Source organism: Callithrix jacchus, chromosome 7 (assembly GCF_049354715.1).
Source record: "Callithrix jacchus isolate 240 chromosome 7, calJac240_pri, whole genome shotgun sequence".
In the NCBI taxonomy this organism is placed as follows: Eukaryota; Metazoa; Chordata; class Mammalia; order Primates; family Cebidae; genus Callithrix; species Callithrix jacchus.
Window position 1 is genome coordinate 81515459 of NC_133508.1, and position 15944 is coordinate 81531402.

At 57.1% G+C, this 15944-nt stretch overlaps 4 protein-coding genes across 22 annotated transcripts in view; 2 read left to right on the forward strand and 2 right to left on the reverse strand.

Moving 5' to 3' along the window:
* BEST4 (bestrophin 4) overlaps positions 1 to 2613 on the reverse strand; it is a 19687-nt gene extending 17074 nt beyond the window's left edge. For 5 of the 10 annotated variants that reach the window (XM_078331546.1, XM_078331545.1, XM_017974656.4 and 2 more), the window contains exon 1: positions 1520 to 1801. The gene's annotated coding sequence lies outside the window, so the exon portion shown is untranslated. Of the gene's footprint in view, positions 1 to 149; positions 261 to 1019; positions 1052 to 1519; positions 1802 to 2525 lie in introns of those variants that run through there. The other 5 variants (XM_017974657.5, XM_078331543.1, XM_035251243.3 and 2 more) reach the window with 3 other exon arrangements.
* On the forward strand, positions 1238 to 6486 carry PLK3 (polo like kinase 3). The gene is made up of 15 exons (XM_002750742.6): positions 1238 to 1543; positions 1710 to 1817; positions 1906 to 2022; positions 2466 to 2595; positions 2680 to 2767; positions 3575 to 3670; positions 3770 to 3968; positions 4084 to 4210; positions 4419 to 4510; positions 4752 to 4845; positions 4975 to 5058; positions 5151 to 5313; positions 5463 to 5592; positions 5760 to 5873; positions 5983 to 6486. The coding sequence occupies exons 1-15, from the start codon at positions 1334 to 1336 to the stop codon at positions 6172 to 6174; spliced, it is 1944 nt and encodes a 647-aa protein (XP_002750788.2). The 5' UTR covers positions 1238 to 1333; the 3' UTR covers positions 6175 to 6486.
* On the reverse strand, positions 6404 to 9462 carry DYNLT4 (dynein light chain Tctex-type 4). 7 transcript variants are annotated; one of them, XM_078331549.1, is made up of 3 exons: positions 9286 to 9462; positions 7280 to 7329; positions 6404 to 7171 (listed from the first exon to the last, which is right to left on the reverse strand). In XM_078331549.1, exon 3 carries the CDS (start codon positions 7162 to 7164, stop codon positions 6499 to 6501), a length of 666 nt encoding a protein of 221 aa, XP_078187675.1. In that variant the 5' UTR covers positions 7165 to 7171; positions 7280 to 7329; positions 9286 to 9462; the 3' UTR covers positions 6404 to 6498. The 7 variants fall into 7 exon arrangements, with proteins under 7 accessions (XP_078187675.1, XP_008999337.6, XP_008999331.6 ...); XM_009001089.6 differs by lacking the exon at positions 9286 to 9462 and adding an exon at positions 7800 to 7848 and having other exon boundaries at positions 6404 to 7168; XM_009001083.6 differs by lacking the exon at positions 9286 to 9462 and adding an exon at positions 7800 to 7848.
* Positions 8996 to 15144, forward strand: BTBD19 (BTB domain containing 19). Of its 4 annotated transcripts, XM_078331547.1 has the most exons (9): positions 9151 to 9373; positions 10695 to 10908; positions 11108 to 11221; positions 11471 to 11473; positions 12695 to 12754; positions 13329 to 13397; positions 13470 to 13601; positions 13706 to 13831; positions 13971 to 15144. In XM_078331547.1, exons 1-9 carry the CDS (start codon positions 9288 to 9290, stop codon positions 14103 to 14105), a joined length of 939 nt encoding a protein of 312 aa, XP_078187673.1. In that variant the 5' UTR covers positions 9151 to 9287; the 3' UTR covers positions 14106 to 15144. The 4 variants fall into 4 exon arrangements, with proteins under 4 accessions (XP_002750790.1, XP_035107138.1, XP_035107137.1 ...); XM_002750744.7 differs by lacking the exons at positions 11108 to 11221; positions 11471 to 11473 and adding an exon at positions 11037 to 11090 and having other exon boundaries at positions 8996 to 9373; XM_035251247.3 differs by lacking the exons at positions 11108 to 11221; positions 11471 to 11473 and adding an exon at positions 11037 to 11090 and having other exon boundaries at positions 8996 to 9373; positions 13706 to 13874; positions 13971 to 14158.
* Positions 15145 to 15944: the final 800 nt, after the last annotated feature.

Below are 15944 nucleotides of genomic sequence, written 5' to 3' on the forward strand. Positions count from 1 at the left end.
GATATTAGAGCTATTTGAGAGATAAACTTGACAGGATTTGGGTACTCAGCAAATATTTGTTTACTTTACCGGCTACTCTTTCTAAAGTAGGCCCTTCATTTGCTCTTCTGTTTACTTACTTCATAGCACTTTTCACAGCCTGCAATTACCTTGTTTATCTGCTTGCCTATTGTCTGTTTCCATCAAGCAGAATGTAAACTAAGTAAGGGCTGCGACCTTGATTCGTTTTGAGATAGTGTCCAGCACTTAGCAGATACTCTCAATAAATCTTGGCGGAATGGCATAGTAATTGATTGCTGGCACAAAGGGAGGGCAGAGAGATAAGAGCCAAGGCCAGGAGGCCAGTGGTCCTGGGGCTCTGTCTCTGGCCCTGGGAAGGGTGGGCATTGAGCAGGGATCTAAGGGTCCACATGTTTCGGAGACTTAGCTGCCCCATTGCCTGTGGCTAGCATTTGAGAAAAATCCAATTCCCATTCTTCACTTTCTGGCCTTCTGGCTGCTGACCCAGGCCAGGGGTATTTTCAGAGGAAGGGAACTGGGGAGTCCACAGGAACCCGAAAGCTGCCCCTCAAGAGTGTAGAAGTGGGCAGCGGAAGATGGGCCTGGAAGCATGGTAAAAGCCTTGAAATACCAGGCTCTGCTTGACTCCCAAACCTGGCAAGGCAGCCCTAGGGCTGGGCAAGCCAGGACTGTGCCTTCCTCTCAGGTCCTAAAGAAGGCAGCACTGTGCCAGGCCCCGGGCAAGGGCATGGGACGCACGCGGTCCGGCACACAGAAAGGGGAGAGCTGGTGAGAAGCCCGGGCAAAAGCGAGCCCGCCCCTGCCTCGCCCCTCCTGGCTAGAACGCTGATCTATCTAGTTGCTGGGGAGACGCCTCCAGATGCCCGGGTCCCACTCGGACTTCAGCACACTTTCCAAAGGATGGGGAAAGAAAGAGGCCCCCATGAGGGGGACTCGCAGTCGTCAAGGAGGGGTGAGAGACGGACAGGGATCAGCTGGCTCCTGCGGCCTGGTCGCACCTGCACAGTGACTGGCAAACGGGCTGCGCCCCAGGGCGTGGCCAGGAGGCGGGGCTTGGAAGTGCGTTTGGTGGGGGAGGAGCTTCTGGGTGACGTAAGTCCAGGAATGGGTGTGGCTTTTCCATGACTCGCGCCAGGAAGGGGGCGGAACTTTCGGTGACGAGACGCCGGGGAGGGGCAGGCGTTCATTGATAAAAACGCTGGGCTACCGCGGGCGCGAGCGCAGCGTAGCAAATCCAGGCAGCGCCACGCGCGGCCGGGGCCGGGCGGAACCGAGAAGAAGCCGGGCCCCTGCGCTGCGACGCGCCGCCCGCATGGAGCCCGCCGCCGGTTTCCTGTCCCCGCGCCCCTTCCAGCGTGCGGCAGCCCCACCCTCTCCCCCCGCCGGGCCCGGGCCGCCTCCGAGTGCCTTGCCCGGACCTGAGCTGGAGATGCTGGCCGGGCTACCGGCGTCAGACCCCGGGCGCCTCATCACGGACCCGCGCAGCGGCCGCACTTACTTCAAAGGCCGCTTGTTGGGCAAGGTGGGCCGGGGGACGTCACCGGGGTGGTGATGGTGGAGGCGGGGGTCCCGGCCGGCCTCTTTTCTGACGCCAAGCCAGGCGTGGGCGCTTTACCGTAACGCGGGGACTCCCGCGGGCTAGACTCGGCCTCCCCTGGAACACCCAGCCTGATGCCCCCTCTTCACAGGGGGGCTTCGCCCGGTGCTACGAGGCTACTGACACAGAGACTGGCAGCGCCTACGCTGTCAAAGTCATCCCACAGAGCCGCGTCGCCAAACCGCATCAGCGTGAGAAGGTGGGTCTAGGCTCAGCTTGCGAGGGGTGGGGTGGGGACGGTGGCCTGGGAACCATGGAAGGATGATGACCCCGTGCCCTCATCGCAGATCCTAAATGAGATTGAGCTGCACCGAGACCTGCAGCACCGCCACATCGTGCGTTTTTCGCACCACTTTGAGGATGCTGACAACATCTACATTTTCCTGGAGCTCTGCAGCCGAAAGGTGAAAGATGGTGATTCCAGCAGGGATGAGGGTGAGGGAGACAAGAGAGTCTTTTTTGTTGTCTCGCTCTGTCGCCCATGCTGGAGTGCAGTGGTGCGATCTCAGCTTACTGCAACCTCCGCCTCCCGGGTTCGAGCGATTCTCCTGCCTCAGCCTCCTGAGTAGCTGGGACTACGGGTGGGCGCCACCACGACCAGCTAATTTTCGTATTTTTAGTAGAGATGGGGTTTCAGCATGTTGGTCAAGCTGGTTTCGAACTCCTGACCTCGTGATCCGCCCACTTCGGCCTCCCAAAGTGTTGGGATTACAGGCATCAGCCACTGCACCCCAGCTGAGAAGAGAGTCTTAAGACCCAAAGCTGGGGCCCTGTCTCTTCCACAGGGAGCACAGATGGAGGGGGTGGGGGAGGTCCCAACAGGGGCTGAGGCAGTGGTTCTCTGCAGTCCCTGGCCCACATCTGGAAGGCCCGCCACACCCTGTTGGAGCCAGAGGTGCGATACTACCTGAGGCAGATCCTTTCAGGCCTTAAGTACTTGCACCAGCGAGGCATCTTGCACCGGGACCTCAAGTTGGGTGAGACTCCTGAGCCCTGAGGATGGGAGGTTGGGGAGGGAAGGAGGAAGGAAGAATCTGACACACCTCTCTTTCCCCATCCAGGAAATTTTTTCATCACTGAGAACATGGAATTGAAGGTGGGGGATTTTGGACTGGCAGCCCGGTTGGAGCCCCCAGAGCAGAGGAAGAAGTGAGTTTTGAGGAAAGGAGTCTGTGTGTGACATATGTGACAGACAGTGCATATGTATGTAGGAGGCCAGATGACTGTCTGATGTTTGCATGAGATAAATGGGAAGGGATGATGGGCTGTTTATGCGTGTGTGAAGGTGGAGGTGGCAGCCTGTGTTACTGGGATTGGTGGAGAGAGGGAGGATCCTATAGATGTGTGACACAGATAGGGTAGGTAACCCTGAATCCCTGAGACAGATGGGGATATACAGATTCTTGGAGGCACATGACTTACCCTGTGTGTGGATGGGGGACGGTGACAGGCAGCATGTGGTGTATGAGACAGACTGAGAGTGGGAATGGTGGGACATGACACTGGGTGTAAGAAGACCCTGCTGTGGCCATCTCCCTGCATGTGTCGGACACAGATAGCATGTGTGGCAGATGAGTGTTTATGGGGGTTGTGACAGCTGGTGTTGGCGTGTGTGTGGCACAGACCATGGGAGGTGACAGCCTGATGCCTGTCTGACAGACAGGAGTGCAGGAAGGGAGAAGGGATCAGCTGTGGACTCTCTGTGTTGACCCAGGAGGAGGGGACAGGGCTGGGGGTCAGGCCCTCTCCCTGTCATGAAGAGCAGCTGAGCAGCTGGGCCAGGCGGGTAGGCAGGGACTCAGCTGCCATCCCTGGCATCCATTGTCCCAGGACAAGCAGGAGCTCTCTGGCCTTTGGTGACAGGCAGCTGCTTTGTCTGGACTCGCAGTGGGGGAAGGGGTGGGGGGCTGCTGGGCTACGTCTCAGCCTTCTCTCCTCCTCCTCACCCTCTTTCAGGACCATCTGTGGCACCCCCAACTATGTGGCTCCAGAAGTGCTACTGAGACAGGGCCACGGCCCTGAGGCAGATGTGTGGTCACTGGGCTGTGTCATGTGAGTCTCAGGGACCAGGGTCAGCAGCAGATAGGTGGTGGGTGTGTGGGTGGGGCATCCCCTCCACTTGACTCCTGACCCCTTGGCTCTGCCCTACAGGTACACGCTGCTCTGTGGGACCCCTCCCTTTGAGACAGCAGACCTGAAGGAGACATATCGCTGCATCAAGCAGGTTCACTACACGCTGCCTGCCAGCCTCTCACTGCCTGCCCGGCAGCTTCTGGCTGCCATCCTTCGGGCTTCACCCCGAGACCGCCCCTCTATTGACCAGATCCTGCGCCATGACTTCTTTGCCAAGGTCTGTGGCTCCCCAGACCTCTAAGTCCAGTCTGTGTATTCCCAGCGATTGAAAAGGGGCAGGTGACAGGACCCCTGGAGCCTCTATTCTCTGTTCACATGGCTCCCCTCCTTAGGGCTACACCCCTGATCGACTCCCTATCAGCAGCTGTGTGACAGTCCCAGACCTGACACCCCCCAACCCGGCTAGGAGTCTGTTTGCCAAAGTTACCAAGAGCCTCTTTGGCAGAAAGAAGAAGAAGAGTGAGTCTTGGGTGTCACTGGGTTGAGGGGGTAGAGCAGGAGAGCAGCTTGTCACATTTGTCTTGGGCATGTGAATGTGGGTATCTGGGGACTCAGGGGGAGAGTGTGTGCAGTACAGGTCCTTGGGGAGGTCAATCTCTGTGTCACCCCTGTGGGAAGTGGAGGGGCTGGGTCAGATACTGAGGACAGTATCACCCTTCATCCCCAGGTAAGAATCATGCCGAGGAGAGGGATGAGGTCTCCTGTTTGGTGAGCGGTCTCATGCGCACGTCCATTGGCCATCAGGATGCCAGGCCAGAGGTGAGGCACTCACGTGGACACTGTTCCCCTGACTCACCCCTACCCTAGCAGCTGAGGGAAGCCGGGGATAAAAGAGGCTGCTGAAGCATCCAGCCTCGTGGTGGCCTAATTGGCTGTGTGTCACTAGCCTGATGGGGCTCTGACCTGGAGTGCCCTGGGAGCCAGGGCAGGGCTGGGCCATGGACTCAGGGGTTTGGATTTTGGGGCCTGTCTCACTCCCTTTCCCTGCCCAACCCTCCAGGCTCCAGCAGCTTCTGGCCCAGCCCCTGTCAGCCTGGTAGAGACAGCACCTGAAGACAGCTCACCCTGTGAGACACTGGCAAGCAGTGGAGATGGTAAGGAGCCAGGGAGGATGAGAGGTTGCTAGAGCTGAGATCAGGGACCAGTGGGAAGGATTGAGCAGAGGGGCCTGGCCTGGGTCCTGGGGGGCTGATGCCTAAGTCTCAGTGCCCTGTCTCCTTCAGGAGTTGAAGAAGGTCTGACTGTGGCCACAGTGGTGGAGTCAGCCCTCTGTGCGCTGAGAAACTGTGTGGCCTTCATGCCCCCAGGTAAGGTTGGGGTCTGGTACGTCCTGCTGTGGAGGGAGTTCTGTGCCTGGGAGGCCAGGAGCAGATCCTCACTCTCTCCTCTCCCATGACAGCGGAACATAACCCGGCCCCCCTGGCCCAGCCAGAGCCTCTGGTGTGGGTCAGCAAGTGGGTTGACTACTCCAACAAGTTTGGCTTTGGGTATCAACTGTCCAGCCGCCGTGTGGCTGTGCTCTTCAATGATGGCACACATATGGCCCTGTCAGCCAATAGAAAGTAAGTGCTGTTACAGGGTGTCTTGTATTCAGGCCACTAACCCAGCAGGGCTGCACCTGGGTGTGTGCTCCTGGGCTCAGGGGTCTAGGGTTTCTCAGGGGAGGGACATTGGTGCAGGGCACCCTCTGACCTCTGCCTCCCCATTCCAGGACTGTGCACTACAACCCCACCAGCACAAAGCACTTCTCCTTCTCTGTGGGTGCTGTGCCCCGGGCCCTGCAGCCTCAGCTGGGTATCCTGCAGTACTTCACCTCCTACATGGAGCAGCACCTCATGAAGGTGTGAGGGCTGGAGCTGTGGCACACTGAAAACCAACACATCCTGATCCCTTCTGATCCCTCCTTGGTGGTGGGGGGTGGTGCTCAAAGCTAGAGGATAAGGCATACATTAATGGTGAGGGGACTGTCTCCTGCTCGATCAGTGACCTGCCCCGATCCCGCTCCCAGGGTGGAGATCTGCCCAGTGTGGAAGAGGTAGAGGTACCTGCCCCGCCCTTGCTGCTGCAGTGGGTCAAGACGGATCAGGCTCTCCTCATGCTGTTTAGTGATGGCACTGTCCAGGTAAAGGACTATCCAGGAGTTGCCGGGAAGGTCTGGGAGGCCCAGGGTGCTGGGGAGGAGCTGGGCCGGGAGCCTAGGCCCTGACCACTGTCATCCTTCCTGTGTGCAGGTGAACTTCTACGGGGACCACACCAAGCTGATTCTCAGTGGCTGGGAGCCCCTCCTTGTGACTTTTGTGGCCCGAAATCGTAGTGCTTGTACTTACCTCGCTTCCCACCTTCGGCAGCTGGGCTGCTCCCCAGACCTGCGGCAGCGACTCCGATATGCTCTGCGCCTGCTCCGGGACCGCAGCCCAGCGTAGGACCCAAGCCCTGAGGCCTGAGGCCTGTGCCTGGAAGGCTCTGGCCCTTGCCTTTGTGGCCCTTCCCTTTCCTTTGGTGCCTCACTGGGGGCTTTGGGCTGAATCCCCCAGGGAATCAGGGACCAGCTTTACTGGAGTTGGGGGCAGCTTGTCTTCGCTGGCTCCTACCCCTTCTCCAAGATAAGCCTGAGCCTTAGCTCCCAGCTAGGGGGCATTATTTATGGACCAGTTTTATTTATTGTCAGACACTTATTTATTGGGATGTGAGCCCCAGGAGGGCCTCCTCCTAGGATAATAAACCATTTTGCAGAATTGGAGTCTTCCTCACTCGCAGTAGAGCCCGTGAACTGTGGCAACCGCGAAGAGCGAGGCATTGGTGTAGGAGGCCGAGGCCAGCCCGTCGCGTGCCTCGTCCCAGAGTGCGCGGCTAACTACAAGCATGCCCTGCCCCGCACGTGGTCCCAGCACCACGCTGCACACCAGCTTGTAGCGTGGGGGGCTGAGCTCGCGCAGGCGCACGCGCACCTGCTCGCAGAGCTCCTGCGCCAGACGCCCGGCCTCGGTGCCCGAGTAGCACACATCGCACAGCCCTGCAGCCAACGCCGCCTCCAGAGCATGCTGTGCGCGCGTGGCTTCCCAGCGCTCACCCGACACCGGCTCCGTGCGGTAGGAGGGCGCCACCCGATGGGCGGGTGCCAGGGGCAACCCCGAGAAGCTGACCTGTGAGCCCAGAGGGGGCACGGGGCCCAGGGATGGCCGCTGACCCCCAGGACCCACGCCTGGCCCGGCCAGGGAGTTCCGGCGGGAGAAGGACGCAACCAGGCCCAGCATAGAACCCCGGCGTGAGGCCGGTCCCGGACCTGGACCTGCTGGTCGAGCCTCATCAATGCTGGGCAGGCGGCCTCGGGGCCACACCAGTGAGAGTTTCGGCCCGGAGTCTTTGGCATTCTCCTCCTCCTGGCATCCAGGAGGCAGTGGCCTGCTGGCCATGGACCTGCTGGTTGGAGGACCCACACTCAGGGCAGCCTTCACGGGGCATCTGTCTACCCACCCCAGCTTCTTGCTCAGTGATGTGAAGAGTTTTTACCTTCTTCCCCTTTCTTACCTGTTTTGGAACAAGTGGATCAAATAGTCCCAGGCTGCCTGGGTTCCTACCTGCAGAGAAGGTTAAAGGCTGTTAGACACACAGGCTGCTGGGACTGGGATCCTCAGCTAGTCCCTGCCCGCTGAGCTCCTTCCCTGGGCACTGTGGAGGTTAGCCAGGTGCGCTCAGTCTTAGAGACTGCCTTTTCTCCCTTCCACTAGACTTCTCTAAAAGGGGCGGTGGACCTCTGTCTCAGCCTGGACTGTGGAGGTGATGGTCCTCCAACCCCTATCCAGGAAGGACAAACAGATCCAGCTCCTTCAGCCCCAGCCCTGGGGGTGTTGAATCCAGTCCTCTTGCACTAGATCTACTCTAGAGTGGCTGGCACAAAGATTCCCCCACACCTGGCTGTGGCTGAGGGCAGATGACTTGTGAAGCCCCCTTCCACCTTCTGCCTCTGGCCTCTGATCCCACTTCCTCCAGAATCAGTTCTGGGATGGCTGCCCTCTGCTCCTGAAACTCCCTCAGGCACCTGAGTCACCTGCAGCTTTGATTTCCGAGTTCTCTCCTGACTCCACAGCTCTGGCTGTGGGGGCCTGAAAGGCAAGTGGGAGGGGAAGGACCTGTGTTGTGGAGTTGCCATGGGGTTGCTGGGGCAAACACTCCTCCCTTCCGGGATCCCTCCCTCCAGTCCAGCTCTGGCTTAACCTGAGAGCATTGTTACTGTGAGCATATGCTGAGTGTGGGGTGCCCCGGTGTCATCAGGAAGAGCGGCCGACAGGGTCTTACAGCTCAGGCAAACTCCCTAAGTGTGGACAACAGGGATAGATGTAGAGCCAGGCTGTGGTCAAAAAGGCCTCATCCTACCCCGGGGCTCTTCAGCCAGGGCTCATTTTCCCCCCTTGTGGAATGGGCGGATGACTGGCCATTTGTGAACAAGTCACGGAGACCTAGGATATGGGGGAGACCTTGAGGCTGCGTGGGCGGTGGCTCAGGAATCCAGGGTCTGGGCCCACAGGAAGGAACACGTCATGGATCTGTCTCCCCATCAGCTTCAACAAGGACAAACATTTCCGCTGCCTGCCCGGAGTTAGGGTGGGGCTTGGATGACTTCCTCAGTTCAGAGTTATGTGTGGGGGAGGGGAGGCCCATTGGCTCAGCTGGTAGGAACCAGGCCTTAAAAAGTGGCAGTGACTCGGCAGTGAACCCCGAGTCCAGCCTCGTGACCCTTGCTGACCCAAGTGTCCTGGGGCTTGTCCCTAGCTGGCTACACCTCGTGTGGCCTAGTACATAGATTTCCCGGATGAGGCATTTCTGCGATGGCAGAGGCTCTGACACCTCTGCCAGAGCTGACAACTCATGTGACTCCCCTCGGGCAGGGACGGAACTGTCCCCTCCCAAACAAGCCAGGTCTGGGTCCTGGAAACCCATCTATGGGGGCGAGGATTTTCCCTGTTGAGTGGGGTTTCCCAGGGCCTGGCTAACAGGATCCTGACCCTGTGTGCCTGTGGAGGAGGGAAGGATTAGGAGGGCAGGGAGTTTGAACTCTGAACCTAGGGCAGGCTGGGGTTCAGGGGTTAAGACCCTTGGACTGTGCTTAAGTGCCCCTCTAAGGGCTGATGTTTTCCATGGGCTTGCCCAGGAGATGGGTGGAGTCTATTCTCAGGCCGGCTCCAGTTTCCATGGAAACCTACAGGCTTCCCACCCCAGCTGCCTGGGCAGACTCCCAGCCAGGGCCTCTTTCGCCGCCAGCCAGCCAGCCAGCCAGCCAGCCTCTTCCCAGGACCACAGGCCGCTCTAGCCTTGGCTTCTCCTGGCCCCTCCCTGTGTCTGTTCCTGTCCCAGAGCCTCTGGCCCCTGATGCTTTCAGGAGCCTGGGCCTCTCCTGCTCCACTCCTAAACTTCAGCTTCTCAGCAAACAGGCCTCCCAAGTCCCTGCTTCTCCCTCTCGGGCCTTGCTACTCTCACCAACTCTAGGGCCTGGTCAGACTTCCCAGGCCCCCTCCTCCACCCCTAACCCTTCTCACCCATGGATCCCCCGGGACTGGTCGTGCATGGGAAAGCTGAACCCTTTTCCGCAGCACTCGGAAGCCTGGTCAACAGCCCTCGATACAGGTGAGGGGTGGGCTCTGCCTGCAGGTTTTTCTTAGATGGCTCTGCCGGCCCCAAGCCTGAGGCAGCCCTGGTGAGAAGAGGCTGGGAATAAGAACTTGGCCCTCTTCCCTGATTAACTCAAGCTGTGTGACGGTCACATGTGGAACTTGGCTACTGGTCACTCAGTATCTGTGAGACCCTGAGAGCTGGAGAGAGACAGGGCTGGTGGGAGTCCTTGGGGATAGATCTGGGAGCTGCTATGTGAGCTTAGGCAAAGCCCTTCCTTCTTTGGACGTTGGGCCCCTGGCAGAAGAGAATGATTCTCAGCCCCTGGGATCCTGAGAAATGGTGGGTCATGATTCCCCTCCTCCTTCCACTCACTCAGCTTGGTATTGAGGCCTCTCTGCTTGAAGAAGAGGAACAGATGACCCTGTTCTGGGAACTGAGGCTTCACAGAAGAACAAAGCTTGAGGGATTGAGCCATATCCCTGACAGGAAGCCTGGGGGTGCTGGCTGCTCCCTGCTGGCTAGGATGCCAGTAGTGTCTGAAACCAGGGATAGAGGTTACAGGAGGCAGGGCTGCTGAGGAGAGCTAGAATAAAGCTCTCTGTCTTCATGCTCTCACATCTGGGCTCTTTCCCAAAGGGTGGTGACTTCCATCACCCTGCTTCTTTGGGGGTCACAGTCTGGTCTGGATAATGTGAACACTCCAGGCTTTGGACCTGGGACTAAGAGGCTCCAGGAGGCTCCAACCTCATCTGCCTCCTATCACCTGCCTTGTTCAGAGGTCCAGAGCTGGGGCCGGAAGTGATCATGAAGATGGAAACTGTGGTCTGGCTCATGATGGTGCATCACTGCTGTCTGTTTGCAGTCAGTGTGCACTTTGCACCCTACACTCCCACACCCTCCTGTCTGGAGGAGGGCTGAAAAAAGCTGAGTTTGCAGCTGGTGGAGGAGGAGCCAAAAGAAGCTTCCCTTACCCCAAGACTCAGGCTGGGGAGGAGAGGGGAAGGTGGGATCAACCTTGTTATATTAGCCCAGATGCCCCTCAGTGATCAAGCAGGGTCACCTCCTCCGAGACCAGAGGTTTAGGATTATTGTCCCGTTTCGTGGGTGAGAAACCTGAGATTCAAAGACAGGAAGTCACTTGCCTACAGTACTATCGGGTAGAGCTGGGACTAGAACTCAGGCCTGTGGGCCCCAGACCTTCTGCTGGAGGGACTAAGCCCTGTCTCTTACATTCTGGATAGGAAACTAAGACCCAGAGTGGGCAAAGGCACAGCCCAGGTTGCACTCTAGACTATGGCCTCCTCTCCGCTGGCTCTCTGCCTCTCTCCCACAGTGATGTTCGCTTCGTGGTCGGTCAAGAACAGCAGGAGATATTTGCCCATCGGTGCTTGTTGGCCTGTAGATGCAACTTCTTCCAGCGACTTCTGGGCACAGAGTCAGGCCCCGGGGTGCCTAGTACTGTGGTACTAAGCACTGTACCAACTGAGGCCTTCCTGGCAGTGCTGGAGTTCCTATATACCAACAGTGTCAAGCTGCACCGCCACTCTGTGAGCCCACTGAGCAAAGGCCTGGGTGGGAGAGGTGGGGGGGTGGCAGAGGCAGGAGTTTGCCCATTAAACTGTGGGCCTAGGGCAGGGGAAAATCCCTTCCACTCCCCCAACCACCCACTCTACAGGTGCTGGAAGTGCTGACGGCGGCTGTGGAGTATGGGCTGGAGGAACTGAGAGAGGTGGGTTTTTGTGCTAGGTCCCTGTCTCATTTCCCTTGCCTCTCATGGGCTTACTTCCCACCCTGTTTCACACACACTCTGGCCTGGAGAGGAATGTGTGCCCACACAGAGAGAAGTATGTGTATCTCTCCGTGTTAGAGGGCATGAATCTGTGCCTGTGTGCAAAAGGATCCCTGCATGCTTGCCCCGTGTGTGCTGTGGGGGTAGGGGGGTGTTTATGGCTGGTGCTATAAATACAAGGATGTCAGCCTTGATCTCTGTTCTCCAGAGAGAGAGGGGAGACAGACACTGAAAACACTTATCTGGGTGGCATAAGAAGTGTGATAGAGGCCAGGTGCGGTGGCTCACGCCTGTAATCCCAGCACTTTGGGAGGCTGAAGCAGGTGGATCTCTTGAGCCCAGTAGTTCCAGACCAGCCTGGGCAACATGGTGATACGCTGTCCCTACTAAAAACACAAAAATTAGGCCAGGCGCGGTGGCTCATGCCTGTAATCCCAGCACTTTGGGAGGATGAGGCAGGCAGATCATGAGGTCAGGAGTTTGAGACCACCTTGGCCAAAATAGTGAAACCCCATCTCTACTAAAAATACAAAAATTAGCCGGGCGTGTTGGCGGGTGGCTGAAATCCCAGCTACTTGGGAGGCTGAGGCAGGAGAATCACTTGAACCTGGGAGGCAGAGGCTGTAGTCAGCTGAGATCGCGCCATTGCAACACTGTGAGACTCCATCTCGAAAAATAATAAATAAATAAATAAAATTAGCCAGGCTTGCTAGTACACCCCTGTAATCCCAGCTACTTGGGAGGCTGAGGCATGAACATCACTTGAACCTGGGAGGCGGAGGTTGCATGAGGGTGGGGCGCCCCTCCAGTCCTGCCACTAGGGAGAGGAGGAGAAGACTTCCTGGAGGAGGAAACGTTTGTATTGGATCTGGTAGAACAAATAGGATTTTGTTCCTAGGGGAAGTAGGAAGATGGCATTCTAGTCACAAAGGCAGAAAAGGGGCTAGTGAGATATTTGGTGTGTCTGGACTGTGAGGAGAGAGCAAGATGAGACTGCAGAGGACACCAGGGCCTGGTCATGTAGGGCCCTCCAGCATTTGGACTTCTTTTAAGCAGAAGGCAGTGGAGATTCACTGAAGGTTTCCGGTAAGGGAGTGAGGAATTGGAAGCTCAGGGGAGAAGGGATTGAAAGAGGTGGGGAGGACTCACCAGTCAGTCAGGAGGTGAGTGCAGCAGTCAAGAGATGAGAAAGATGTCACGGATGAAATTCAAGTTTCTGCTAAAAATAGAAGTATGCTTGAGTCAGGAGGAAGCTAAGCATCCTGAAAGAAGGGGAGAATTTTGCATGGCCCTTATCTGGTCTTGATTAGTGGCGAATGTGCTAGAAGGTGGGTGGCTGGGATTGGTTTTGCTAGTCTCCAGTTCCAGTGAGCTAGCTGTCTCAGGCTCCCGCGATTCCCTGCCTCCTCTGGCCTGGGAGGTCAGGATGCATCTGGGGCTGCTAGGTGACTCACCATTCCAAGCCTGCTTATTGCTTCTGGGGTAGAGTTAGTGTCTTGGAGCAGGGACACCGCCATACAACCCACATTCATTTCTGTTCCCAGCTGTGCCTGCGGTTTGTGGTGAAGGTGCTGGATGTGGAGTTGGTTTGTGAAGCCCTGCAGGTGGGTGCTGCTGGACAGGCATGGAGGAGTCTGGTTCTGTGTGTGGGAATGGGCCCCCAGGTGCTGGGAGCCTGGGCCTACTGTGTCTGGCCTGGAATAACTTGGGTACATTGTGTGTGTGCGGGGGTGCTCCAATGATGTTTATATGATGAATTCTATGCCAAGACCTGTGGGGTCCTGGGTCTATCAGCTGAGTCATGTGCAGGAGCAGATGTTGAAGGGGCTGGAGGTCTTTGCTGGTCTTCTAGCTAGGGCTGGGGAATGGTTCTCAGCTGGACTTGGGGTAGGGGGATGGGTGGCTGTAGACTTTAGAAGCCAAGCCTAAGCCCCAGCTGGGGTTTGAAAGCTGTGGTGTGGTCTCCTGTAGGGAAGGGCAGGTTGTAGAGTGAGTCTACCTGTGTATATATGTGTGTACCAAGGCTTTCACTGGGTCTACTTTCCTGGAGGGCCGAGGGCCCTATCCGCCTCCCCAGCTAGGACTAGGGTCAGGCTTGCAGTGGTGGGTCCCAGTGAGCAGAGCTGGACGATGCGGCCACTGCAGTCTCCAACCTGACCTCCCTCATTCTGCTCGCAGGTGGCTGTAACCTTTGGCCTGGGGCCGCTGCAGGAGCATTGCGTGGCTTTCATAGAGGCCCACAGCCAGGTACTGCTCCTTTCATACTCTTAACCCCACGCAATGCATTCTGCTCCTCCCTGACCCATTTGCCCGTCGCAGGAGGCCCTCCGGACCCAAGGCTTCCTGGAGCTGTCGGCGGCCGCGCTGCTGCCCCTGCTACGCAGCGACAAGCTCTGCGTGGACGAGGCTGAATTGGTCCGCGCGGCCCGGAGCTGGGCGCGCGTGGGCGCAGTGAGTGGGGCTGGGGGAGCGCAAGGGCGTGGAAGGAGGTGCGGGCCACAAGCCTGGCGAGCGGGTGGCAGGGCAGGTGCCCGACTCAGGGCTGGCGTTCGCAGGCGGTGCTGGAGCGGCCGGTGGCCGAGGTGGCGGCCCCGGTGGTGAAAGAGCTGAGACTAGCCTTGCTGGCCCCGGTGGAGCTGAGCGCCCTCGAAGAGCAGAACCGGCAGGAGCCACTCATCCCGGTGCGGACGCGGGGAACCGGCCCAGCTCCACTCAGCAGCGGGGGTACAGGGCGCTGGGAGGGGTGGGTGCGGCCCAGTCCACAGTCCTCGGGGCGAGGGGCCACCGCGGGACTGAGCGCTGACTGGCCTTGCTCTGCAGGTGGAGCAGATCGTGGAGGCGTGGAAGTGCCACGCCCTGCGGAGAGGTGATGAGGCCCGGGGCACCCCATGTCGCCGCCGGAAAGGCACCCTGCCCCGGGAGCATCACCGCTTTCTGGACCTGGCCTTCAAATGACCCAATGTCGGGACTCGCGGGGGAAGCCCTGGGCCAGCCCAGCTGAGCCTGCCCCAAACTACAACTCCCGACGTGCTCGGCGTTCGGATCTCGCTTCCGTTCCCAGCGTGCTTAGAGGGCTGGGCGCCGGAAAAACCGTTGTCTGCCACGCGTAGACCTTCGTGCCTGGTCGAGCCGGTGTGGGGAGGTGGGGCCGGGCAGGACTTGGGCTGACACTCTACGGTGGCGACACTCGAAAACGAGGATTTCTTTCGCTCCACGCCCTCACTCTACGCCCTGTCTCTGGGCATTGTCGCCCAGCAATCTATTCTGATGACTCACATTATCTGTTCAGCCCAACTCCCTCTTTCATTCCAGACCTGCCTCCTGGAGATTGCTACCTGAATGTCCCTTAGACACCAAAGGCTCCGTGCGAAATCGGTCTCCCCAGCTTTCCCCAGCTCTGCCCCCATCGTGTTTTTCGTTTCCGTGGGCGCCCACGCCAGAAACCTGGATCTCATCCTTGCCTATCCCTCTTCCTCACACCTGCCTCAGGTCGCTTTTACCTTGTAAGAGACCTTTCCAGTTGGTTTAGTTCTCAGCTCCAGGTTCAGCCTGTCCTGTCTGACACGTCTCAGTCTTCCTAACTTCATTCTAGCACTCCCTCAATCCATTTCTCACAGTGCAGCCAGACCTGTCTATGATGGTCAGTCCTATGGCCCTTAAGTCCTGGAATATCCCATTGACCTGGACAAAATTCAATCTATTTCACTTTCAAGGCACAACTACTAGTAAGTGGTTCCTAAATACTAGCAACTCTTCTTTCAAATACGATCTTTGCATAAATTCCCTCATCCTGGAGGTATTAGTCCTCTAGTTCCCTATTTACTTAGTTATTGCATACCCTCTGCTACCTCCTTCGTTCACCATACATCTTGTTTACCTGAGGATGGAAATCTCCCTGGAGAAAGATCCCTGGGGCTTGGAGTGATGTCTTACTCATTTCTGCTTCGGCAGTCTCTGTCAGATTATCATTGCTCTGTAAATGTTAAGTAAATGACTTTGTTTCCTTATTTATTTATTTAAGACAGGGTCTTATTCTCAGGATGGAGTGCAGTGGTACAATTTCGTCTCACTGCAGCCTCAGCCTCCTGGGCTCAAGCAATCCTCCCACTTCAGCCTCCTGAATAGCTGGGACGACAAGTGTGCGCCACCACATTTAGCTAATTTTTTTTTCTGTTTGTAGAGATGAGATCTCCCTATCTTGCCAGGGCTAGAAAAATTCCTGGGCTAAAGCAGTCCCACTCCATCTTCCCAAAGTGCTGGAATTACAGCTGTGAACCACCACCGCACCTGGCCTATTTCCTCATTTAAATGGCACTTTATGCCATAAAGAGTTTTAAATGAGCTGCAAAGCAAGATATTATCAATCTAAAGTGAGAGATAGTTGACTATTTAGAAGAAAATAAAGTTAGATTTCCGTCTCAGGGACTTTATTCAAAAAGATATTACACAGGAGGCTGGGCACCGTGGGAGGCCAAGGTGGGTGGATTGCCTGAGCTCAGAAGTTTGAGACCACCGTGGCCAACATGGCAAAACCCTGTCTCTACTACAAATACAAAAAATTAGCCAGGCGCAGTGGTACATACCTATAATCCCAGCTACTTGGAAGGCTGAGGCACAAGAATTGCTTGAATACAGAAGACAGAGGTTACAGTGATCTGAGATTGTGCCACTGTACTCCAGCCACGGTGACAGAGTGAGACTCTGCCTCAAAAAAAAAAAAAAAATATATATATATATATACACACACACACACACACACACACACATACTATATATATATATGCACACACACAT

Excerpts from the sequence above, each read along its gene's own strand:
- DYNLT4 (XM_078331549.1), bottom strand. The coding sequence starts at position 7,164 with ATGGCCAGCAGGCCACTGCCTCCTGGATGCCAGGAGGAGGAGAATGCC.
- BTBD19 (XM_078331547.1), top strand. The coding sequence starts at position 9,288 with ATGGATCCCCCGGGACTGGTCGTGCATGGGAAAGCTGAACCCTTTTCC. Across the intron at positions 10,909-11,107 it reads TCAAGCTGCACCGCCACTCT|GTCCCTGTCTCATTTCCCTT; the intron begins GTGAGCCCACTG and ends TTTTTGTGCTAG. Across the intron at positions 13,398-13,469 it reads TCATAGAGGCCCACAGCCAG|GAGGCCCTCCGGACCCAAGG; the intron begins GTACTGCTCCTT and ends TGCCCGTCGCAG.
- PLK3 (XM_002750742.6), top strand. The coding sequence starts at position 1,334 with ATGGAGCCCGCCGCCGGTTTCCTGTCCCCGCGCCCCTTCCAGCGTGCG. Across the intron at positions 1,544-1,709 it reads AAGGCCGCTTGTTGGGCAAG|GGGGGCTTCGCCCGGTGCTA; the intron begins GTGGGCCGGGGG and ends CCCTCTTCACAG. Across the intron at positions 2,023-2,465 it reads TGGAGCTCTGCAGCCGAAAG|TCCCTGGCCCACATCTGGAA; the intron begins GTGAAAGATGGT and ends GGTTCTCTGCAG.